General features: G+C 36.4%; 1 protein-coding gene across 1 annotated transcript in view; it reads right to left on the reverse strand.

The window, feature by feature from the left end:
- Positions 1 to 26,487, reverse strand: part of ADCY2 (adenylate cyclase 2 (brain)) — a 209,993-nt gene that overhangs the window by 45,533 nt on the left and 137,973 nt on the right. Inside the window, exons 8-15 of the mRNA XM_009883800.1 lie at positions 25,582 to 25,740; positions 25,088 to 25,220; positions 24,590 to 24,766; positions 23,191 to 23,234; positions 19,790 to 19,870; positions 14,427 to 14,496; positions 11,369 to 11,466; positions 4,849 to 4,933 (exon numbers count right to left, since the gene is read on the reverse strand). Coding sequence (XP_009882102.1) covers positions 4,849 to 4,933; positions 11,369 to 11,466; positions 14,427 to 14,496; positions 19,790 to 19,870; positions 23,191 to 23,234; positions 24,590 to 24,766; positions 25,088 to 25,220; positions 25,582 to 25,740 — 847 coding nt within the window. The remainder of the gene's footprint in view (positions 1 to 4,848; positions 4,934 to 11,368; positions 11,467 to 14,426; positions 14,497 to 19,789; positions 19,871 to 23,190; positions 23,235 to 24,589; positions 24,767 to 25,087; positions 25,221 to 25,581; positions 25,741 to 26,487) is intronic.

The following is a 26,487-nucleotide window of genomic DNA, read 5'->3' on the forward strand; positions in this document are numbered from 1 at the left end:
TATTAGGAAGCACAGTGGGATATCTCTTTATTTGGAGGTAATCTCATCTTGGGCAAAGACACTAAAAGGCAGCATTGACAGATTTAAAAAAAAAATCAAGATAGTCTCACTCATCAAAAAACATGAAAGGAGAACTTATTGGCACAACAGACATAAGAATCTTGTGGTTTTCACCAGGTTAGGTAACTTCTTCAGTTGGTCACAATCACATAACATGCCATCATAAACATACAACTCAAGAAGGAGTAAGAAGAAGGATTTTTGTTAGTGAAATCAGCACATTTCTAACAGTTCCTGAAGTCTGAACATGGTACCTAACTGAGTGATGACAGATTTGCTGTTGCAGTGCCTGTGCTAGAGACTCATTAGAATGACTTTTAGGTTTGATTAGTCTCTTTCATGGACCCTGCTGTAGGTGCCAAAGTGCCTCTCTGGGTTCTCCCTGCCTACCCTCATCCCTGTTTTAATCTTAATTTACAAGCAAAGCCTTATTATTGAAGAAACTGAAGGGTCTTGATCTTTCATTCCTGTCTGTATTGAGAGATACTCATATCAGAGATAAGATTATAAGCTGAAAATAATTTCAAAGTAGAGCTGGTGCTGATATTCCTGTCTTTGCAGAGCTTTGAAGTATCTTAAACGTACACAGTCTTTCTGACTGTTAAGTACCAATGCCAATTGGTTTAGAGTAAAATAAAAATCCCTGCAAACAAAGGTAAAGATTGTATATGACTCTTTATACAGTGGTGTGGTGTAATGCTACTAATAAATAGCGTGCTGTCTTCTAGCAGGGACAGGACTGCTCACATACTGGTTGCACTTTGATAGATGCTCCGGTAACCTCAAATCATAGCATCTTTCTCAACTGTGGAGCCAGTTATTTTCTGGTTCTTGTTTTGCTGGTAATTCCACGGTTCAGTTGGATATTTAAGAGAGACTATAAAGGTGTTCAGATGAGATAATAGGAAAGAAATGTTTTTACTTCCAATCTTCCTTGTTAGCTGAAGTAGCTAAATAGGTTTGCAAGGTATAAACATATGCAACCAAAAGCCATATTAATGGAAAACAACTGGCACAAAGAGTATTTGGTATCAATTAAATGCACGCATATCACAGGTAATGCAAAGAAATTTTTGAGAGACTATTTGAATCAATGCACAAAGAACATCTGCTTGAGACTAATGCTTCTTCGTCCAGCTACCTTAGCTACCACAGAGATCTTTCCTTTACAAGCTGACTGATTTTTTTTTTTTCTATTGATTGCATTACATTTTCCAATGTATCGTTTAGGTAACTGGATCTCTGCTTCCTCGCATTCATGTCAGGAGGTAAAACACATCTAACAGTTACCAGGTCTGAGGCATTTCACACTCCTTCTATGAACTCGTCTATACTTCAAGAAGATAAAGAGAGGAGACACAGAAAATATATAAGCTAAAGGACAATCACTGTCCCCTATCTGCATGCAATTTGGGAAGGAAATGTCTCAAGGAAAATTCAAAGAAAACATTCAAAACTAATAAAAAATAATAGTCTACATTTAAAAGATGAAAATATAAGCCAAAAAAGACCTTTAAGACCAAAAATACTCATAATCTTAAGCTTTAACTCTGAATACTGTGATTATTTAAATAAATAATAAAAAAAAAAGGCACGGCCACAAAGAAGCAATTAGAATATAAAAGATATAAATCCATTTCAAGTTTCAGGACATATGCCAATTTTCGCCAGGATCGATGAAGGTTTAATGCCTATGGGCAAACGACTGTTTCTGTAAGAACTGTCAGCCCTCCCTGCCCTCAGCCTGTTTGCCCAAGACACGCCGCAAAGGCAGGCTCTGGGAGTCTGCAGCCTTGTTGTTTGTGCTACTGCTCTGCCACATCGTTTGATGGAAACAGTCCTATTCCTATTTAATAGCTGATATTATCACTCCACAACAGATCGAGTTGGACCGAGCCGCAGTGCTGCTGAACAGTAGAATCAACTAATAATAAACTCAGAGTGAAAGAGTGAGCATAAATCTCTTCTTACAATACTGTAATTAAATTCTGTAAGAGCTAGTAATTTTAGCATTACAGTCTGGATGTTTGGGTTTGGATTTGTTTTTTTTTTCATTTACCAATGAAATGAAAATCATACAGAAAAACTTGTTCAAAGTTGTTTTTTCCACAACTTTCTCTGTGCTGGTGACAGCCATTTATAATTGGTGGAGACTGAGAGGACAAAGTGTCGAAGTACTGAGACAAGCATGTAATGCAGTGACAGCCAGGTGTCCCAGCTTGAGCTTAGATTTTGCTGTCTTTGCCGGCACTACAGGTCCCACTCTATAAATCTCATAACAAGTTGAGTTTGGGAGAGGGGGGAGGAATGGTGTGGCTTTAAAATTTGTTTTGCTTCTTACCATCCAAATCTATTTTAATCAGCAATAAATTAAATTAATTTTCCCCAAATTGAGTCTGCTTTGTCTATGTCAGTAATTGGTAAGTGATCTTCCTGCCTTTATCTCAACCCACAAGCCTTCTCCTCTTATTTTCCTCCCCCATCCCTCTCAGGAGGTAGAGTGAGTGAGCAGCTGGGTGGGTGTCTGGCCCATAGCCAAGGCTGACCCACCACAGCTCATCTGTCAGGGTCAGTCAGGCACAAAAAATCCTCTTCTTTCTTGTGCATTCTTACAAGAGAGATATTCAGTGATTTTAAACTCCGTAACTATGTGCAGGTGTCTGTACACACAAGCACATCCACAGTTACTACAACCATTCTGCAAAGGAATCCAAAATGTACCCCTTTTGAAAAAGAGGTGGGAAAAAACCCCACTAGTAAAAAAAAACCCAAACCCAAACCCCATCAGGATTAGGACAATAAAGTTTGATTTCTGCTAGCACTGACACTATAGTGTTAAAACTTAGATATTGATACTTGTTCACTTGAGAATTTCAGACTTTTTCTTCTAGAAAGAAAGAATTTACAGTTACGGGTCAATCACTGTGATGGTTATGCTACTGAAATATAACACAGGGTGTCACTGTGGTTAAAGCTGCAAAACAACACTCGGATTTTGACATGACGGAAGAAATCTTAGGGAGAGGACAGGGGAAAGATAAACCTACTGCCTCTTTTGTTAGCTGCCTCTCATCCATCAGCTTACAGAACTATGTCCACGCTTATGAAGGACAGAGCTGCATCAACTACGGTCATAATTTACTTGCTGAAAGGCTTCTTCATAGCCTCTGCATAGCTTCTGCATTAGAGCAGCTGAACTCATAAAGACAGACTTAAATATCTCCTTTTCAAGCTATTTGGCTTAGAACATGACACCTCGCAAGTCAACAGCAACGCAATAACAGGACTCCATTTCTGGGAAGTATTTACAGTACATACAGGACATAGGAAAAACAGCATTGAAAGTAGGTGTTAGATATTATTCAAGTGGCATGACTTTTCAACTCTGACTTGGGATACTTGCTTAGCCATCCCTTTAAAATGCAGAAAAATATGTTCGTATTCCTCCTAAGATACATTATAAATAAAAGCCCCAGGAGAGTGTATGTCCCAACACTTCATGATACCGTTTCAATGGAACCTCTTTTTCCTACATGTAAAAGGCTGGCTTTTCCTTGGAGGATTTTTTTTTTTTTTTAATTTGCTTATTCAACAGCAGTACTCTGACTCTTACATCAATAAAAAACAGCAATCAAGCATGACATTACATGAGAACGAATTTTGGCTGTTAAGTAATAGCAATACCTCTAGAACCTCACTCCAAGGATTTAAAATATTTAAAAATACTGTCGCATTGTATCTTAGATTAATTCCTGAGCAGTGGCAGCATCCCTACCTTAATGGAAAGACAACTGAAATGTAGATTAATTATATTTTCTTAAAAACATGTCCTGGTAATTACAAGCCTCTCAAGGGAAGAGGGAGAAATTATAAAATCGCACTTCCTCTGTTTCTTGCTTCAACTGCCAGGCCACCTTTCCTTACTGTTTTATTGCATAGTCATGTAATTGTCTTTCCCATGTGCATGTTTTGCTTTTTTATAAAAGATCTTTCTCTCAGCTTTCTCCATGGGAGCTTGTGGAAAAATGCAAAGATAGAGAAGGAGAAGTGGGGATTAAGTGACAAGTGTACAGATAGTTTTATTCTAGATTACATGCCAAATTCAAATTGCATTCACTTTCCTACAAATCCTGAAATACCTTGTTCTAGATGGAGTTATATCTTGGAGCTATTTGAGAATGACTGAAAGGAGGACAATATTATTTATTAACTATATTGCAAAATGCTGAAAGGTTTGCCCAAATCCTGAATTAAATGAAATTCTCAAATTCAGCATATTATTGAGTACACTAACAGGCCTTAAAATAACACCTGGAGTACTCAATGGCAAAATCAGAATTTTACTATAAAATGTTTATATATCAAATTAAATTGTTATCGTGAAATATTCTCTAAAGTCAGAAAATGGTCTTATACAATACTTAAATATACAGTCCCCCAAATTAAAGCACTCATGAGTCACCTCCTGTAAGCACAATAGCAAAAATTTTGAAAAGACAATCCATCAAATGATAATGCAAACATCTCAGAGGATCCAGCTTCACACTGGGGAAAGAGAATATCAGTGTAGGTACAGACAGGCACTGCACTGGCATTTTCTGTTTTTTAGACAAATGAAAACATTGTATAGTACATTAACATGGACAAAACAATGTCCTCAGAAGCCTGAGCGTGCAAGCCTTTCTCATTTAACTGGTACTCTGCAAAGGCAGAGTGACTTGGCAAAATCAGAACATGTTATTTAAAAGAAACCATTAACTACTGGGTTACATTTCCTTCAATACCTACCAAAAGCTGTCCAGCAAAGCAGATAAACAAAATGAAGGAAAGCAAGAGAAATGCAGCCCCAAATGAAATTCCAAGAATAGATGTTCTACAAGAAATAAGAAAACATGTGTTAGTTTCTCTGTTACACATTTTTAGCATGACCTTTCTTAGTGTACAATACCGATGATATGAAAGTCACCATGTGCAAGCTGCAGCTTCCAAACATCAACACCATGGAAAAACAATACCGATCCTTACCAGAATGACAGGCCTTGTTCCTGTCATTTTCTCAACTCAGGAATGCTTCAATTAGCTTTACCTCTCACTTTTCGAAACTATTACCATGAAAATATAGTAATTTCCACACAACCAATTTAAATGACAGAGTACACTAACAGAAGCAATGTTTTGGGGTTTTTTTGGTTTTACTTTAGAAAGCCTGTATTAAAGAAGTTCCTTATTAGTTTATTTTCATGCTGTTGATCATATAATTTAAGAGGCTAATAGATATACAAAATAAACTTCTTGGTAGTGTACAGTCCCCCGCCAAGGTACAAAAAGGAATAGCATGGGACAGTGCTGTCCAGTTTTCATTGTCTTGCAGCTAGAGCCTGTGATACCTGTGATGCTGCGGTCTCTCAGTCAGCATGAGTCCTAATATGGGGACTGCTATTTCATGAACAGATAGGGATTCAACACCTCTAAAAACTCCATCTTATTTCAAATTTGACCGGCTGGCCAGTAGATTCTGAAGTATCAGAGGAACGCACAGAAAGGAAAACTAAACAACATGAAGAAAAGAAAAAACAATGGACTTTAAATGCAAAATGAGTAATCTATACTCTTCCTGAAATCATCCTTACTCAGCGTTCTAGCTCATCCTTTTCTTGTATGAATAGGAAAGTCTAGTCAAAATAGCATCACTGGATACTCAGTAAACAGAAACAAGGATGCAGAAAAAATCTGTGCATGCACTCATTCCACAAATGTGGAAATTTCTCTATATGAATACCACAGTGGAGCATAATTGCTCCATCAGGCACCATACAAGAGCTACTTAGCACGGCTGCTTAGAAAAAAAAAGAAAGATGCAGTGGGACCTAATTATGTTTAATGAATGCCAAGAGGAGATCAGAAGTTCTGGACCAACTGAGTAGTTTAAGCAAGGGAACTAGATGCTGCCATGAAGTCCCTCACCTGAGCTTATCCTTTCAATTTTAACCACAGATTTATCATTTTTACAGAATTAAAAAATATCTCTCAACTCCTTTGAGCAGCAGCAAATATCTTATCAGACCTTATCTGCTAGAAATATTGGCATGAGGTTTTAGAAATGTTTTATATCCCTTACTTTTTTGACAAAACCATAATAAATGTTACACGTTAAGTTAGCTCCTCCATAAACGTACGACTCAAAACTATAAAAACACATTATTAATACAAGCATACATCTCTCTTCTTTAGAGATGCCATCTCTATAAAACTATAATACTAAAAATTTAGGAGTAGAACTCTATGGATCAATTTCCTTAGATTACATACAAATATTGGAAAACATTTTGATCTGTTTCAACAACAGTGTTATAGAAGCTATTTTCAGGAACGAACAAAAAAGCATTAACTTCACAAACCAATTTGATGCCATAATGCTGCCATTAAAAGCCTTTTGGAGAATAATTTATGAGCTTCCCTGCCAATCATTTAGAGAACCTCATACGCTAAGTGTTCCTCAGAATTTGGGTTGATGTGAACAGCTGATGAAAAACAAACAACTGGCAATTCACAACATATATTAATCTTGAAATAATGTTTCTTTTAGAAGTTACTTTAAAATCATAATTTCTTATGAGTACACGTTCTCCAAGAATTTCTCATTGAGACTGAGATAGTAAGCTGTACATGAGTGTATATAAAACTACAGTCTACTCTTAGGAATTTAAAATCTAGTAAGCAACAGAAGAGATGAATGAAAAGGAATATAATTAACTGGCCTTTTTTTTTTTTATATATGCACAAACACTTCCAATTATATGTGTCCTTCAGTAAGATTCAAGTAAGCATACCTGCACTTCAAAGTATTGCTATTCTTTCTCTGATACGAAGGATAGAAAAAAGGAGTCTGTACACCTTAAGAAATTATTGAAAACAAGAATAGCCTTATGAGTCAAGTTTGGAGTGTATCCTTGTAGAAGAATAAATGAAGATGTTTGTGAGAGAAACTGGAGAGCAAGGGAAATAAAATTAACATGGCATAAGGAGACCTTATGCAAAGAGTACTTAATCACGCGGGCAACAGGCAAGAACAAAAGGTCCTTGTAGCTGTTTTACATGATCAATGATGTTATTGGGGTGGCACAAGAAAAAGAATTCTGTAGCAAGGTGAATAAGATTCTGATTATCAGGACAAAGAGAAAAGGACTGAGGACAAGAAAAGGAAAAGTGCTATCTTAGAATCCAGATTTGAGTGGTGAATACAGAGACAAAAAGCTGTAAGGTTTTTGCTTCCCACACCCTTTTCTTTCCTGGGAACAGCAGGACTTCTCTTTCAGTTAGACTAAGCCAAAATAGTTTCATGCTGCTCCTAGAAGGAAAGAAGTATGCTTGATGAAAATGCTATAATGGGAAGCAAAATACTAAAAATTAAGTGCCACCATGAATAAGCCTCATAAACATTGCCTCAAACAATGACTATAAAAAAGCTGTAATGTGCATTTATTTTATGTCACTGGAATGTTACAAAAACAGTACAGGCCTTTACAGTAAATTGACCTCACCTTTACTGTGTAGAGTCATCAAACGCACTGCACAGGTCACCAAATGCATTGCATTGACAGATTCAGGCAAACCGTTTTGTCAAAAGAGCACGTGGGATCCCATAAGTCAGCTAACTTTTCACCTGCCTCTTCCTATCCTTCAAGGAACGTCCTCATTCCTGAAGGGTCTACTCTCTGCTACGGTGCCCCACCAGGAACCCTGACAGGACATCCCCTGACAATAATTTACAGAGGGACAGAGTTTAAAATTGATGAAACAATATGAGAACTTCCCAGGCTTCAGATAGTTCCAAGTCTAAATAATTTAGGATCTTGGCTGTCCTCATATCTTTCTGGTTTCATCAGTAAATATCTGTTTTGAATAATTCATTTTTATCAGGCAGTATGAGATTGGAAAAAAAATATGTATTTATAAATACTTATGTCTTGTTGGTAACATTTTAACTGAAAAATAAAATTTTATTATAACGATAAAGGTACTGAAAATTGGAGAAGAGAGAGTATTATTTCTCCATTTTTGTAACTTTTAGGAAAATATGTGACACATGTCCCTTAATGGGACATAGAGAATTTCCTTAGCTTGCCAGGTAATTAATATTCATGTTTTGAACTATTTGATTGCAAATTCTCTTGAGGTGATAAAATCATAATGAAGCAATTACAAATGACAATTAGACAAGGCAATACTGAATTCAGACTTTTTTGGTATCTAATAGTAGCTGCTTCTTAATTTGACTGATGCTTTCCCTAAGCCATCGATGGATTCAATGGCTGTGTAGACTGGCTGTGTAGTATGGCAGTTTCAGTTTAGAAAAATTATTTGAGTATTTTAACTCCATTTGAGTTTGTTTTGTTTTTTTTTTTTTTTTAATCAGATACAGCAGAAAAAATAGCTGGTAACAGTGGTTTTCTTTCATTTATACTGCCTTATATTTTACATGCCTGCTTTCAGACAAAGTTTTTAAGAACTACCTTTTCTATAAAGAAATTCAGCTGTGCCTTACTGGAAATACTATGTTAGGGCCTCCTAATCACCTTCAGCTAGCGAGATGATTGTTAGTTTGGCATGAGTCAGGACAAACGACACAATTTCTTGAACATAGCAGCCTCAGAAAGAAAAGACATGGAAAAGAATCTTAAATGTAGCCCCAAACAAATCCCTTACTGGAATAGCATAAGAGGTAACTCCTGTTCAAAAGGAATACACTTTCATCAATTCACCGGTTTGCATTTCAAAAAACCACACTACCAATTCCATGTTAATTGACTGTTTCCCTAAATAAAGAATGTTGGGTTGTTGTGAATTACTAGAGATACTTCTGTCACTTGGTAAACCAAGAATGCTTGAGAGCCACTGAAGGCCTCTTCTGAGGAAACGTAATGACCAAGTTTTGCTGTCATTTTAATGTCACAATAAAGAGCTACTCCTCTTGATACAGTTCACCCCAAGATATCGTTGACTTGATTAAATTTGTATTTACCACTTTGTGTAATGTTTACCATGTAAACACTGCATCAGTTTATTGACGCTGGGAAAATTAAAACATTAATAAATTATTTCAGCTTTGAAATAAATGTCTCGTGATCTTGGAGATATTACTTTTTACTTGCAACTTGCTGGATGTTACTCCCCATCAAATATCTCCAAATCTACTTTAAAGCAGCAGGTGGTGTGCCTGCACAGAAATCAATGATATTACATTGCTTCAAAACGAGATTAATGGAATAGTGAATCAATAAAACCCAACGAGAGATGCAGTTTATCTTCCTGTCTCCATTAGATCACCATTCAAAAATTCTGTAGAATTTTTGGAAGAAAACAAAAAGGCTAGATAGAATTTTAGACTGAACTATGATTTATTTTTTATTTATTTATTTATTTATTTTGCCGGAAGGAAATAACATGGGCAGCCCTGGACTATGTTTGATTTAAGCTACATTTGTGATGACTCCATACACTGGTGATTTTTCGCCTTTTTTTTTTTTTTTTAATTTGCAATGTTCCCAGTTTTCCAGCAAAGATCCATATGTCTGTATAATACCTTGCCTTTCTGTCTTTCATTTTTGCATCTCTTAAATTAATTCATAGACCCCTTAAAGCTGAATGCCATTCATGTTGGTAATATCTGATTTTACACTCTTGCTTTTACAATTTAATATGCAGCCCTATAAGAGGACCAAAAGATAATTTACGTTTTGGTAATGAAAAGGATAAAACAGATGTATCTTTTGCTCTGATGGTAGAAAGACTTCATGTAATACAAGTGTATCCTTTTACAAGTTGGAGGACACTTTCCTTAGTTGAATACAGCTCCCTAGAGGTCACTAATTTCAAGTATCTGATATATTTTAATGAGCTACACAACTGGTTTAAGAGACATAATAAGGATATAGCAAAATGAGCATCTTACTACAGGTGTGATAGGTGATAAATCTAGATTCATTTTCACAACTGAAATCAAAACAAAAATACAGATTCCTAAATCATACTGCTGGAAGGGACAAGTTAGATCCATGTTTGGTGTTTGGTATATCACAAACTACAAATTTCCCTTAATTAATTCCTGTACTAATCAAAATACAGTATGAGCTTGTAAAATGTGCTCTTTATGCAAAATGACAAATAAAATTAGTCATGAGTCTTAATTCCATATTTTGCAACAGTAATGCCTAAAGTCAGACTGAACCATGTGCAGGATACTACTGAATTCTTGGAAGAGTGTTGCTTTGTGGCTTGTGTCTCCATGTTAGAAACTAGCTGGGAAACCCTTTGCAAAGAAAATGCTGTAACATCTGAATAGAAGTCCATAAAACTTTATACATGTTATAAAACAAGTCTGCAGTATGGAAAGTCAATTTATAATGACCTAACAGTTCCTTCTGGCTTTGAACTAAAATGTAAGTACTACAGCACAAGACCAATCAATCAACTAAGTTATAACTACTACTCCTGAAAACGCTGCACAGGAAAAAAATACTATGAATGAAGAAATACTGTATCATGGGGAATATACAGTGTTGGCTTTGGAAACAATTGCTATAAAACAAATATCAATTTTCCACTATGTAAACAATCAACAGCAAAATTCCATTTTAAGTCTAATAAAATATTCTTTACTGGAACTGTCTTCCAGTTTTCTCAGTCTTTCTAGAATATGCAAAGAGAGAAAGACAGCTGATTTATATGCACAAATATAAATTAGCACATATTATATAAATTCTGGTAAAAATAATTACTCCAGCAATCGATTATAATATTTTAAAATTAGTTTTAAAAAGAGACATTTTATGAATAGTAATGCTCTGTTTGCAAGCTGAATATAGCAGTATTATCACAGTAATATCGTAAATATATTTATTTAATCACAGTCCCAATTCTGCAATCCATTTTGTCCCACTTCAACATCCAATTGTCCCACTTATTTTGCATGTAAGTTTAGTTGCACAAACTTATAGCTTTCATTACTATTTTTACACACATGAATTTCATTCCTACTATTATCACAGCTTTTTAAGTGCAAAGATAAAAACTAAAATGAATGAAGAATTGATACTAATGCTTGGCATCACGGTACTGACAGCATTTAGAATCAGAAACAAGCATAACTGAAAATGGGCTGAAATCCTCAATCTTCTCTGTTCAATTTCATTTCCATGAATTGACCTCCGTAATCTGACAATTCCAAATTTTTTTATTTATACAAGTTTATTTTTTACATTAATGAGAAAATATAGGTAGGAATGAGTACATGTAAGATACCACTTACTTTGGCAATACCAGAATCTGCACAACAAAAATGCAGAAGAATATGAGACAGGCACAAGTCACATAATACTTAAATGCAGGCAGAGTAGTTGCTCGATACTAGAAGAAAAAAAAGCGAATGTTAAAACCACAATTTCCAAAGCAAATAAAATATCACTCAACTGAAACTCCAGCTTAAAGATGTGGAGATGTATAGGCAGTCTTTAGCAACAGTAAATTTCCTGTTGTTCAATGACTTCTACATCCACTCACATAAGGCTAAGGATTATCAGGCATAGTACTGAATCTTTCTACTTCTTAAAGAACAGCTTAAATAGCCATGTCAAACGGTTTTGTCTCGTTCTTCTGCAGAACAGGACTATCCCAAATTAATCATAAAGCGTTTAATTAAAAAAAAAAAAAAAAGAGAAAGCATGTTAAAAATTTTTTTTAGGGATGGCTAATCATTCTTAGCTGATTGCAAGTTTCTCAGTCATTAATTCCCCAAACTGATATTCAACTATTAATAAATACTGAATGGGCTGAAACAGTTATAAAAAAACATAACAGTCATTTAGACAGGAAAATTCTGAGCACACAAAGCAGCAAAGTGTAACTGTGCTACAGATGTGCTACAGCAATCATACTGATATTTACTGGGGCTATATTATTACTTCAATTAAAATATTTTATGTCTGTGTTAAAAGGCCTCATATGTCCACTGATACTATTAACCACCTGATATTCTTAGGAGAGTCAATTTGATCTGTTTTGTCATGAAAAAAAATCTATTTATGAATCTCTAATTAGCCTGTCTAGAGACATAAGAATTAAGCAATGAAATATTTATCAGAATTGTTCTGCTATTTGAGATAGATACATCTAGATTGAAACCAATTAAGTACTCAAAGGGAAATGACCTAAGTATTGGGCCTATTAAACTTACTTATCCTATCAAAGTTTTTTCAAAGGGTAAGAGTTTAAGATTAGATTCTTAAAAGAAAATGTACCAAAGATTATTTTCACAAAGCGCTCAAAATGCAAACCTCATAAAATGGAAAGTGCACACGCTGTGTTTTCTAACTGCAAGCACACAGCTGTGTCTTTGTGCTTAGTGCCAAGTTCTGCCCTTGAAACCGGTGCACCAAAGTTTACGTGAACATGTAGAAACTGAGTTTAGCAACACAACAGCTTTTTTTCACTTTTGAATTGTATGAAAAATTAAAAGCAATCCTTATCACATACCTAACTGAATTTCAAAGCACAAATATGACTTTGCTCCATGGGTATGTTTGCAATAAGTTTTGTTCTTCCACCTGTTGAATACGCTTGTTGTATCTTAATGGTCTTGTCCAACAGTTTTGGACCCTGAATTGCTGTTAAAATCTCAAAAAGTTCAAACCCACTTGTAAATTCATTTCAGTGTTTCACACTTCTCCAGACATTTCCCAATGAAGTCAAGCAACTCAATCCTTAGGTTAAGTAATTATTTTGCTTTATTACCTTGCAATGCTTTCAGGTCCTACAGGGCCTGAAAAGCTCCTGTTTAAATCAAAGGCAGGCTTCTTATGGAATTCTTTAAAGTCAAGACTGGACTGATGAGTCATTAAAAATCAGTGAAGATATTAAAAAGCTGGATCTGAAAAGAACAATTAGTTCTTTGCCATTCCATAGCATTCTGTAGTCTAAAAGAGATTAGACTCCTACAGGGAGCAACTACACAGCCAAATAATTTACCTCCCTGACTTTCTCCCAAGTCCTGATTGTCCAAAGTGCACATATGATGGTTTTCTTTCAAGTTCTCTTTCAGAATTTATCAGTTTGTACCATCCACATTAAAATCTGTATGTGCTCCTATGCACAGCTTTGATCCAATTAGTGTATCCTTTAAACACTTTGGATGAGACCACACCAGGTCTAGGCTTCTTCTCTCTTATGCCATCTCTACACAGCCTCAATAAGCCTGGAAATTTTTTTCACCTGAACACATTTCCAAGGGCATACAACATGTGCCTTTGGCAGCTGGCCATAAGAACGCTATTCTGCTGAGCTGTGAAAGAATCCGAAAATTATCTCAGATGCTTTGAATCGAAAGACATATACGAAAATAGTTAAATATGTATTTGACCACTGCATGGGACCCAGAATATACTTGCACCTATGCTATACAGTGTGAACACAGTATGGTAATACTTCCTCATTCTCACCAAGCTCACTCATTTATAGAGCCAGTTGTGGTCAAACCTACCTCCTACTTCCCTGAAGGACAGCATAACTGCTCAGCTGTCAGCTGCCCTTTGCTTCTGAGAAAGCAGAGACAGGCAAGTCTCCAGTCTTTCTGCTGAAGCTATGTCAGTATGTAGAAACACACTCAAGCTCTACAAGGCCATAAAACAAAGCAAAGACCTGACTTTCTAGGCTAGTGGTCATGACAGTCACCGAAACGAGAGGAATCTTTCATTCTGATCAAACAATGCCATTTATTCCACCTATACACACATCTCAAACATGTTTTATCACACGTATTAGAAGAATATTTAGTGTGTTGCATCCAAGACAGCCAGGCATTTTTCTTAAAAAACATTTATAGTGTTGTTTCCCCAGAATGACTGTGAGCATCAAGTGCATATGGAGAAAACCAATGAGCAACTGGTATCATTACAAGATTGCCATTACTACAAGCGGAGTATTTGAGACATGGCAAAAGAAAAAAAAAATAAAACTAGTGGAGTTTGATAAATGCTTTTTTGAGGATGTACAGGATGGAAGTTAGGAATCCTTTGCTCCAGTTACACCAAATCTGGGCTATCAAACTTCCTCCCAGTTCTGTGAGACCATGAAAATTTCAAGGAATTTAAGTGAACTGCAGAGCTTTACAAATTGGAAAGCAGTTGCAGACATCATACGCATAAAATTTCTTCCGTAAATGACCTAAAACATTATTGTAACATCTGGGCACTTCTCCCTGCAGGAGAGCTGCTGTGGCCACGGCTCTACGTTACAAAAGCAAGGGATACAAGTCTCACTTAGGAAGAGGCAAAGAAGGAATCAACCACTAATTTGCAGTGAAAATAACTTACTTCTTTTTCCAGAGTCTTATTATAGAAAAGAAGTGATATTCTTTGAATGTCTTCAGATTTAAGCCACTGCCTAGAAGAGAAAAGGAACATCATAACTGACACAAGAATAAAGTAGTCCTGTCTTTTTATATTACTGAAATGCAGCAAAATAAGAAAATCACCTTGAATAAAGCATGTTCCTGTGTACTGCAATGTATATGGTGAATTGCACCTAGAGTAAAAGCAGAAACTACAAAACCTTTCTCCTTTTTGACTTCTATTGCTAATATACACATGAAACAAAAGCTCAGATGAACCCTTTTTTTTTGTGGATCATTCCTAAGGAGAATCAAGGGAGAGATTTATATGAAGTAATTCTGACACTGACATTCCACTCATGTCCAAAATACTGTAGTATATCCAGTTCACCGAAGGGAACTTGAGATAAAAACAGTCCTTCACAAGTTACCTTTAAGACACATACTGTTACAATATGCAAGAGTTGCAGGTAAATTACACTTGCCAAACTCCTATTCCAAAAGAAAATATTAAAAAAAATTATTAAAAGGGGACGAGTGATTTTGTGTTTGAGCTGTATTAGTCTCTTGACCACAACCCTGTACGCTAGAGCTAGATTTTGATCTTTTTACTGATTATAAAAACATATTCCATGATTAAAGATGAGAAATACAAAATAGAATAAGTACTTGCATTGAAATGACAAATCTATTTTAAAAGTGAATCTTGACAAAAGCTTGACATAATTTTTACAAAATGAAATGTTCTAATATGAAAGTCTACGTTTATTTTAATGGCCACTTGAAAAGAAACAGAATATTTAAATTTCAAGAGGGTTAGGTTGCTTGCACCTCAAGGGAACTACACAAATTTGAAAAAAATATTTAAGCAGACTACTTCTGTGAAGGTGCAATATTTGACCTTGAACACTAATAGCAGGGCTTGAGATTTTTTTTCAACCTTTCCAGCAATAAGTTTAAATTAGGCTCTAAGCTAGTAGTGTAGCTAATGCCTCCTAAATAAAAGGGAAAGTCTCGACCGACAGCCTGCAATGCAAATAAGTAGCAGCAATGAACCACTGTGGACTATATCCTAAATTAAGGTCCTGAGAGAACAGGAGTGGACAGAGTGGAGTGTAAGCTATTAGCTTCAATTTGTGAAACCCAAAATATCTATTTCATTGCCTAGGAGACTGTCCCTGTTCCTGTGCAATCTGTTTCATTATAAAAAGGGGCTGAAAACATATTCAGTTCTAGGTATGCTTAATTCAAAAATATTTTTCATAGTTTGCTCTGCAATGACTCACATCTATGTCTGATCAAATTTAGGATTCTGAGAAGAAACCGATATAATAGGCTGTTGTACATATAACGTGATTTTGTTTGGGTCTAGCTGTAATCTACTGGAGAAGACATTCAGTTTGTGGAACATTTTGGGCAAACTGTAAAAATTAAGTGCAAGTCTTTTTCCATTTAGTTATAATAATTGAACAAAAAGTAAACCTCTTCTCCAAATTGTTAACTAATTTCCCTTTTTTTTTCTTATGGTATCTTGACAGGTGGATTGATTTAATTACCATTACCACACCGCTAAAAAGTTCTGTCTGCAGATCTACTCCCAAAGGCCTCATTTGGTCTGTACACACTTGATCGCATGTGAAGTCAGTAGTGCCGTTTAGAGCAAATGCTGCCTCATACTCCACATTACAAGCTTATATCTTCAGGAGCTTTCAGTTCTATTTTAAAGCTCAGAAAAAAAAAAGCTGTACTGGTTTTAGGTAGCAAGTGTCAAGAGGCCTGAGATGAGGGAAACAGTGTAACACAGACAAACGTAAATGGAGAGTAAGTACAGAGGAGGGAGCACAAAGTCACATACCTTTGGCACAGAGATAAGGGCTGAAAACTTCTGCCTACAGCCTGAATCCTTGCTGAGCCTAAAAGTTACCAGAGTATCTGCAAGTACATGGGAATATGCTTCCTGGCAAGCCAGGTACCAAATTTCTGTTTAAATTCTTTTGCAATTCAAGGAACAACACAGACAGACAGTTGAATTCTGCCTGTATCCACAGAGGCGTGTGGTTTGACAGGGCTTGTACCGATTGACAACGTACAGCAAGGAATTATGCACAAGAACACAGCAGCCACCATGACTTAAAGAAAAAAGAGAGGAAAGAGTGTGTGTCTCTAACATTTGCAACCTACTTATCGAAGAGTAAATAACTTTAGTTTATCTCCCTCTGTAGGTATATATTTAGCTAGCAGATTGCTATCCATCCATCCATCTATCCAACCATCATGTGATGTCCTACAGAAGTCCCCAAACCACCAAGGTTCAGGGTGGCATTGCTAGGGCTATTCATGCCCCTCCTGTGCAGGACAGGCACTCTGCAGCCAGTTCAAGGTGTGGGGAAAAGAAACATGTGGAGAAAGTATGATGTTACACCCTAATGGCTAAGGCACTCAGCTGAGATATAAGAAGCTTTTTGTTCCTCACTCACTCTTGTAAATCTGTACTTACATATCTTTTAATGTAGTGCTCTTACAGAATATCAATGAATAAACAGGTCATAACTTTCTTCATGCAACTTTGCAAGGAGCTAAATCTAAATCTACTACTCTGGATCATGTTGTAAGGCCAGTGGGCTGCATTTTAGATGCCACAGCTTCATTCGCACTCCAGAAGAAGGAATTAAAACCAGACGCGCCGAGTTACTGACAGCCTGTGCACGTGGCACCCATTCTTGTGGGAAGGTGGCTAAGCTGGCTTGTGAACCAGCAGGAGAGCAGTGAGGGAGGGAGCCCAGAGAAAACGCCACACTGCTTTAAAAACCTGAGGTACCATTTCAATATGTACTGCACTATTTTGTACTGTGTAAAAACACTGATTCATTTAGATTACAGATTTGTCTTGGACTAAGAAGACACAGATTCTACATTCCCTTATCTTTGTGTTACTGGCTGTTGAACACCTGGACGTGTAACATCCAAAGACCCACATAATTACGACCATTTGCTCGCAACCTGTTACTTTCTTCACAGAATGACACAGGGCAAAGACCCATGATGTGGACGAAAAAGTCAGACCTTGCTGACAGCTCAGGGTGGAAGAAACAATGGCTCTGTACAATGAATGTTTGCTTTTAAATTATTTTCATGTAATATTCTAATTCCAAAGGTTAAAAGAATGGCAATTTTAATACTGTATTTTATATGCAATAATGTTTTTTTAATTTTCTTCATTCAGTCACAGACCTACTTGCTACACAATCCAAACCTTCCACTTACAAACATTTAGAAATAACAGTTTTCTCATAGATTTTCTTAAAAGTTTGCTTCTTCATTCACAAAAGCAAAAGATTTAACTTCACAACCACTCCATTAGATTAGCTAATAATGTTACTTTCATTTCACAGCCGAAAAATTGAGGCACAAAAGCCCGCACAATTATAAAGAAAACAAAAATGTAATTAGTACTGTGTCCTAAATCTAAATCTTTTATCTAATTTTTCTGAGTGCTTAGCATTCATGTATTTAGAATGCCACTGAATTAACTTGCCCTTTGAGGAATGAGCACTTTTGACTACTTATTCTCAGGTACCCAACTGAATAATATCGTTTAAGTGATTCATTCAGCAAATCAATACAGGAATAGGTAGAAAATCTAGTTTTGGAAGGTGGCATTCAGCCTCTCTGACATATAAGATCATTCCTTATCTTTCTGCAATTCCCCATGTAATTCACAAAATGCACTGAAACTTTTTCAGCAACCTTTTTCATCACACACACCTCTCTTATCCCCAAGTTTCTCTGAATTTTATGCAGTAATTAGATAAGGCAGAGATTCTCTGAGATAAAACAACATACAGTATGATCATACCAACACTTTATTTTAATTCATTTATACAGAGGCTTTACTTTTGACATCAAACCATCACTTTCAGAATTCACTTATCAGAGCAAGTGCACCTTTAAGACACATAAAAACTGGGAAAATTTACATATCTGTTTTAGGCAAGTCTAGTATAACCAAAGGCTTTGCCTATCACATGATCTACCCTCTTTCACTGTATTCTTTCTATGACCTGTAACTATCAACACTCTTTTCTATAAATAATAACTGAAAAGTATTTTCCTAAAGCCAAGTATCTTTTAATAGGATTAATATGCAAAAAACCCAAATGTGACATATGAGCATTTCATAATTAGGTGCAATACTCAGGTAATTAAGATTGTGAGTAACAGAAGTAGGGGGGGAAATGTAATTCATCACAATTGCTGTCCATATTTTTGAAGGGCAATTCCCATATTTCATCAGATAAATATAAGAAAACTGAACACTTATTTTGGACTGGTATTGATTTTTGACATTGATTTTGATTCTCAGCCTGGAGAAGAGAATGCTCCCAGGAGACCATATTACAGCCTTTCAGTACTTAAAGGGGACTTAGATGAGCAAGATGAGGACAAACTTTTTAGCAGGGCCTGTTGCGATATGACAAGGGGTAATGGTTTTAAACTAAAAGAAGGTAGATTTAGACTAGATATAAGGAAGAAATTTTTTACAGTGAGGGTGGTGAATCACGGGAACAGGTTGCCCAGAAAGGTGGTAGATGCCCCATCCCTGGAAACATTCAAGGTCAGGTTGGATGGGGCTCTGAGCAACTTGATCTAGTTGAAGATGTACCTGCTCATTGCAGGTGGGTTGGGCTAGATGACCTTTAAAGGTCCCTTCCAACCCAAATTATTCTATGATTCTGTGATTTTTCTCTCAGTCTTATCTATTCACCAGCAAACAGAGAACATCAATACCGCCTCCTGCTCTTCCTAGGATGCAGAAACAATGCATGCCACGTTGCCTCCCCCAACAATTTCAACATGCCATCAAGCTTAGCCTTCTCTAAGAAATCAACAAACCAGTTGAAACAAAGAGATATTAAACTATGGTTTTAGGGAAAGTTTCTAATTCTGGGGAGATGTTTCTGTGACAATTGTGAAGTATCAATTTTTATGTCATTCTGATTCCCAAGCCAGTTATTTCTTGTGTCTTACTTCTGTGTTTTCAGATGAGATAATTCTGTAGAGTTATGGCTATGAGTGTACAGCTATGAACAGTTACAGGGCAAAAATCCCTTTGCCATGAAGATCAAGACAAGCCAAAACCCGTGTCTCACCATGATTCACAGGCACTGTCTTATCCCATATAGTTGAAAATGTTACTATACAGCCTTTCTTCACAATGTGCAGAGCTTTCCTTTACTGTTTTCAGACTTCTGTGTGCATGTGGGAGTGAGAAATAGTAAGCACTACCCTCTGTTGCTGATTTATGTCAAAGTTGAAGGAAGGAGACAACAGAGGATAAAAACATACTTTTGAGCATTGATTCCATCAATGGCCTGGATCATCCTCTCATTCAGTTCCTCCTCAAACCTTCTTTTCTGTGATTTTGTTCTGAAATGGAAAATGTGGAAAGATAATTTGGAAAATCATTACAGTCTTAATAAACATTAACTTTAAACAATGAGGCGATAGCTGGCATAAACTTGAGGGGACAATAATTTTTTAACATTTACGCTGCAATAGCAGCTATAGGCTTCAGGCACACTGAGCCTCATACCAAGCTCTTAACAAAAACAGCATAAGCTAAGGAGTATCACACACACACACACAAGATCTAGGGTTTAGCTATTAGAACACAAGAAAAAAAAAAAACAAACAAACCAAGGGAGTTCAAGAAATTCTGGTTGAAGGAAAGTCTTCCGTAGTGTTATGAATTCATGCAAAAGATTGGGAATATGCTGAAATTCATAAAACATTTCTGTTTCTTGTAGTTATTTTTAAAAATTCTTGTCAGAATTGTATGATTAGAAATAAAGTGCTAGCGCACTGAGGCATAATAAGTGTTATCGACTGAAAGCCTGCTAACTCTTCTTTTCTTGGAAATATTTTATTATTTTTAATAAGAAAATTGAGCACAAAATCTGAAATTAGTTGCAAACATATGTCATGTTTCTCTTTTTATAACTTATAACACAACTACAATGAACAAAAGGATCTTTTCTTTTCCCCGGACTCAGCATGAACCCAACAGAGAATCATTAGAATGGGTTTGTTTTTGCTAACATATATTACTGCAATCATCATCAGTCCCTTTCAGCAGTTGCGCTCTCCTTAAAAATATTGCCAAATTATGTCTCTGACTCTTGAAAACTTAAATCCTATGTTAACTTCATAACAGTGTTTTGTAAAAAGTCAACAGTCAGATCTGAAATTTGACTCTTTGATTACCAAAATGTTCTTAACCTACAAATTTGACCCTGTCAAAGGTAACACGGATTGTCTTCAACATCAAGTTTTTGGGTTATTTAACCAAAACGTATAACCTGTTGCAGGATTCAAATTCATACAGAAATTATATTAGTGTACTTACAGTAACTTTAAACAACGCAACTGATTTCATACCCAATCAATACTATAGAATTTAGTTAAGAAAGTGTTTACAACTTATTTTTCACATGTGAAACAACCTGCCTAGAGAAATAGCTAAACAGATGAGGAGGCATTACCTAATCACACTTAATCCTCTTGGCAGATCCCTAACAACACAAGACTATCACGTAACTAGATAAGAGCTAAGACTGCCGCAAACAGAAGCCCACAGTCAGGCTTCAAAACCCACACTTTCATATTCTAATAAAATACTGATTTTCAAAGTGCAGATTATTATTTCAGCTCTCTCCTGTGGGAATGACTAACTATCTTATCTAGAATCCTAGTTATGTGCCTCACTATGGAGATTAGACTCCAGTAATCGTTTCTAGAAACACCTTCCATAATATGGTATCAAGACTTATGGTAACATTTGTACCATTTGGATCAATTTTGGAGTGGAATTCAGAAACTCAAAAGCTAGAACATCTCAGTATCTTAAAGCATTTCGTTATTTGCAAATACCACAGTCCAATGATTCTTCTTTTTACCATAAGGCTGATAGAAGTCCTTTTGACATACTCTCCAAACGCAAATGCTCAGTTTTAAAATCAGAGACTGTTTTTGTTAATATAATGCGTATTCAACTTGTTTGTCTTCTGGAATTTAGCACTATTTTAGGTAACTGCATAGCTCTCCAGTGACCTGTGATTTGTTGAGGAGACATTTATCAAGCAGAGAGATGGGGAAGGAACAGACAAAATGACTTGTTTGCATAACTAAAGACAATAAAAATACAAATTTTTAGAGGGTTCTTTCAAACTATTTTATGGTATTTGTGATGTTACTTACAATCTTGCAAGAAAGACATTATCTGAAGTGCTATTAGGCTATTAAAATAAAAATTAACCATTCCAGGTTTCTGACAGCACAAAGCTTGTTTTTTAAAGACATCATTCTTTTCTTGATTTATTTTTTTTTTTAAAGAACTGATCCGTTCAATCCTATTTCCATTTCTCACCATCTTGCCCTAGTCACTGAAGTACCAAGCAGGAGAATGAAAACTTTAAGCTATTGTGATTTTGCTAACATTTTGTGTAGAGGGAGCACTACAGGAAGACCACAAAATACCTTTTGAATGTTTACTATTGCAAAGATATTACAGACTTTGAAATAATAAAACACAATGTAAATACAAAGCAATTAACAAAGTAATTAAAAAAACCCAAAAAATAATTTAAAAAATATCTTTTAGTACATATTATTAGTTGTTGTGACATGAATTATCAACAGCCCTTTCCATCTTCCCTTTCCTTATCCCTCTGTGCCTTCTCTCAGTTTTCCTGCATATAATTTTCTCCTCACTGATAGAGTAACTGGGTTGTTAGAAGAAATGAATAGTAGCCCATCAACACACTTACACTAATTCAGAATAATGCTGTTTGTTAGCAGGAAGTGTATTCACAATTCATAAGTAACATATCTGCCAAATCTGTTTCCATAGCCCTGCTCTATGTAAGAGGTAAGAGCTCAAAAAATAGTTTGGGTGAGAAATGGCCCTCAATATTTGAAAGCCTGCCTTATTCATATATGCATGCATATGAACGTATATGTTTTTATATAGACTTTGTGTGAATAAGAGTGTCCTGGTTTGAGCGACACAGGATTCATTTCTCTTTCAGTAATTTTACTTTGCAGTAAGGTTTCTTCTAATGCTTTGGAAAACTGCATATTTAGAAGACCTTAGTGTCTGAATTTGTGAAAATATTTACTTTATAGCCAGCTATGGTGAGTGGGTTTCAAGGTCTCAGTGTTTTTCGAGCTCGCCAGGTGCAGAGATGAGGAGGAGCGAGACCCGGGCACTTGACCCAAGCTGGCCAACAGCATTATTTCATACCATCAACATCACATTCAGGAGAAATTAAAAAGTCTGCTGAGGAGTTTCTCTGTTCCTTGATGGCTGCCATCCTGAGAACTTCTTGCCCCAGTGCCAGACCACTGAGTTCTTCCTTCCTTCCTGAAACCATACAACTCGCAGTGGCCGACATTTACTGTCCACTGCTGGGAGTGCACCGCTTCCTGCTAAGAATTGGCTGAGTATAATCCTTGTGTATTTTATATTGGTATTGGGATCAATATTGGTTCTTTAGTGTTATTAATGTTAATTATTTAGCATTATTCTATTAAATCTGTTTATATTTCAACCCTTGGATTTCCTTGTGTTTTCCAATTCCCCTTCCCATGTGGGGAGGGGTCATCGGGTGATAGAATGATTGTCTAAACAAAAATAAATTGTTGTGGGTTCTTCAAACCGTAACAGTGATTTTTAAAAATTAATTTACCTCTCTCTGCAACGCTGAAAATGATATTGTCCCATGGGAACATCCTAAAAAACAAAAGAAAATACCTATGAACTATAATAGACTTTGACAACAGTAATTCGCTTTAAAAATAGTGTTGCAAACAGGGTCAAGTAAGGAGAAGAGTTTCCAATCCAAACACTTTTAGCATTAGATTAAAACTGTCTAAAAGAAAAATCTAGCCAAGACTGAAGATGGACTGACCTGGAGACGAACTGATCTGTCATTACAAACACTAAATAAGTAGTACAACAGTCTGAATCCAAAAATGTTTTGCTTTACTAGAAAGTTACTGCTTCAAAGTCACCACTGTTTTAATGTAGCCAAAACTCCTGCCAGCTTCAGCAAAAAACAATGTTAAGTGTTTTTGAAAAAAACAGTCCTGAGTGACCAAATACAGGCAATGGTCATTATTTTTTGAACAGATTTTTATTGATAAGCAACAGCAGCCATCACAAACACATTTATTTTGTGATTAATAGTGATGACTGGGTACTTTCTATAATGAACACGTCACAATTTACATTCTGAGGCACTGTATTTATTGAACAAGATGGGTTAGGTGGCTCACTCCTGTGTTCTCACGTGTAACAGGAACAAAACTGAATGCCAATGTAGAAAACTATTAGAATTTACCTTTATGTTTGCACTTTCTAAAAGTACAAGGTAATGCAATGTACAACTGTGGACTGACAGCATCTTACTGACAACAGTAAAATAGTGTTAGCAACATTAAAAATAAATCTTTTCTGTTCAGTTTAAGAGATGTAACATTGCACTATAGCACTGTGCAACTCAGGCCATCAGCCACAGCTGATGAGTGGTTAGTGTAACTTCAAAAGGTAGATATTACAGTGAGTATGGATTTGGTTCCCAGAGAACTCTTCTAATAAAGTCCACTCCAGGCACCAGAGGAATATTCTAACTTCACAGTCTTTGTTCCAGGTTTGGCCATGTTCCAAATGGACAATGTGATTAAACAGCCAATTAATCTCAGGGGATGTCTCTGTATCAAAAAGTGTTCCTTCCCAAAGGTGTTGCACTCTGGCTTTATGTTCAAAATGTCTTTCCACAAGGTGAACAGCATCCACTCTATATGCTGTCACGGGGGCACAAGCTCACAGGGTCAAATCGTGTATTTTAGTAAGTACATTGGACTCCTTATAATTCAGAGATGCACTTACAGCAAGACATGGCTCCTTAGAGTCTAATTCAAAGCTCACACGCCCATGGAAAAACTGGCAGTAACTTCACTGGGTTCACCGCCCTGTACAAACGCATGTATCTTCTTCTATCAGAAATAACCAGGTTTTTACCAGTGAGCACCTTTTTCCTTTCAAATATTGCTAAATTGTATGAAATGACATAAGTAGGCCCCTACTGTTGTGCTAATCTTGCCGTTTTCAGTGGTCATGCTGTCCCTGTGGTGCAAGTGTGCAAATGGCTTGGCTGCTCCCCAAGATTCCAGGTACCGGGTCATGCGGACAGAAGCTCTCATTTTGGCTCCATCGAGAGTATGTCGCGGTCTAATGTGATGCTGAGGGCTTCGCTTCTCTCCCTGGTTGACAGAGAATAAAAGGTGATATCAGCCTTGGTGTTCATTACCTTTTGAAGCAGTAATGCATCATCTGGTGCCACATGCTTAGGAACTTAAAAATGGAAAGATGCTAAGAACCTGCAATTCTTAATGATATTGCTGGGAAATATCAGAGACTTACTTCTGAAGAGCGGGAAAGATTTGCAACGCAAACATTATGTATTTGTAGCAATCAGTAACAGCTTTGATCAATATCTTATGGTAGTGAATTATTCCATTAAGAGATTACTGGTCCTGCTCAGAAATAACTATGACTGGCCACAAAATAAAAGTACTACTAACCTTAGGATTGATTACAAAGTAAGTCTTAACATTATGCTCTTTCAGATATGGGTCCCTCACATCTCCATCCCCATCTTCCACTTTGTAAGCTCCATTCAAATGTGCCAAGGTGACTGAGGTGATGTGAACACGGCTGAAATTATATTTTAAAAGAATGACAGAATCACAAATACCGATCAAAAGCATAATTTGAACCTGATCAACCTTTTTTATTTGCTTTTGGATATACTTTTTATATGCTGCTCACTTCATTTACAGTCCCTCTAATCTCATTTTTAGAAGTTCTAATGGGCATAAATATAAAGGTTTTCATCCACAAAAAATACTCTTTAAATCACAGGAAATACTGAGTGCCCTTTTTTTTTTTTTTAAGACAGCACTAAGAATTAGTTCAGGATTCTCCATGAAGGCTGATGGCTGAAGACATGGTACCTATGCATTTCTCCATGGTACAAAAATCCACATGTTCAAAGGTTAACAGAGAAGCCTCTTACCCTGGGACTCCTCCAGCTTCCATGTGATTTGCCAGAGTAACATCGTGTGACCACACATCGTACTGCCACTTCTGCAGCCCAATAACGCCACAAAGCACATTCCCAGAGTGCACTCCTACACGCATATTAATATCAACTCCAGTTGCATCTCTCACTTTCCTGTAGTTGAGAAGAAAATCTGTGTTAATATACATAATAGGGCCTTTGTCTTATTTTAATTTACCAGTCAAATCAGCTGTAACAACAGTGATAACATTTATTTCTTTTTAGCATTGCCTCCATTCTTTTTATGCTAGGATTATTTTTCTATACTACCTTTACTATTAGCTATATTTGCAACTATTTGTAGTAAATATTAATTCTGAAGTCCATGTCTGAAGTCCCTTTTATACTCATCTGATATTATTTGGGAGGGCTGAACTAAGTAGTGGAAAAGTTCAGTCTCATGGTAGCATTTAGGGATGATTTTTGTTCTACAGACAGCCTTTGGTGTGGCTTTTAATGCAGCAACAGTCCAACAAACATATTTTGTAAATCTGGAACTACTATTATTGTACCCTTCTATCTGAAGACCCTAATATCTACATCGGAGACCTTCTTGTATCTGCCTGTTGTCAGGTCCATCACTCTTGCATGCCTGCTTGCAAATGGTTCTGCTCAGAGAGGAAGGATGAAAAACACAGTGCCTCATGATGTTCTACAGGCTGGTGGCTTGTACACTTTTTGGGGATATGGGCTCAGTGCTATTCAGGCTGTGGAGAACACAGACTCAACAACCTTCCACATGCTTGGTGAATGCCGTACCCACTGCCGTACCCACTGCCATACCCGTTATACAAAGAAGGAGAGGCCACCCTCACTGTCCAGACCACATATAAACCTTTGACCTTTCCAGTGACTTTAGAC

This window comes from Charadrius vociferus, unplaced genomic scaffold, assembly GCF_000708025.1.
Source record: "Charadrius vociferus isolate BGI_N301 unplaced genomic scaffold, ASM70802v2 scaffold103, whole genome shotgun sequence".
Taxonomy (NCBI): Eukaryota; Metazoa; Chordata; class Aves; order Charadriiformes; family Charadriidae; genus Charadrius; species Charadrius vociferus.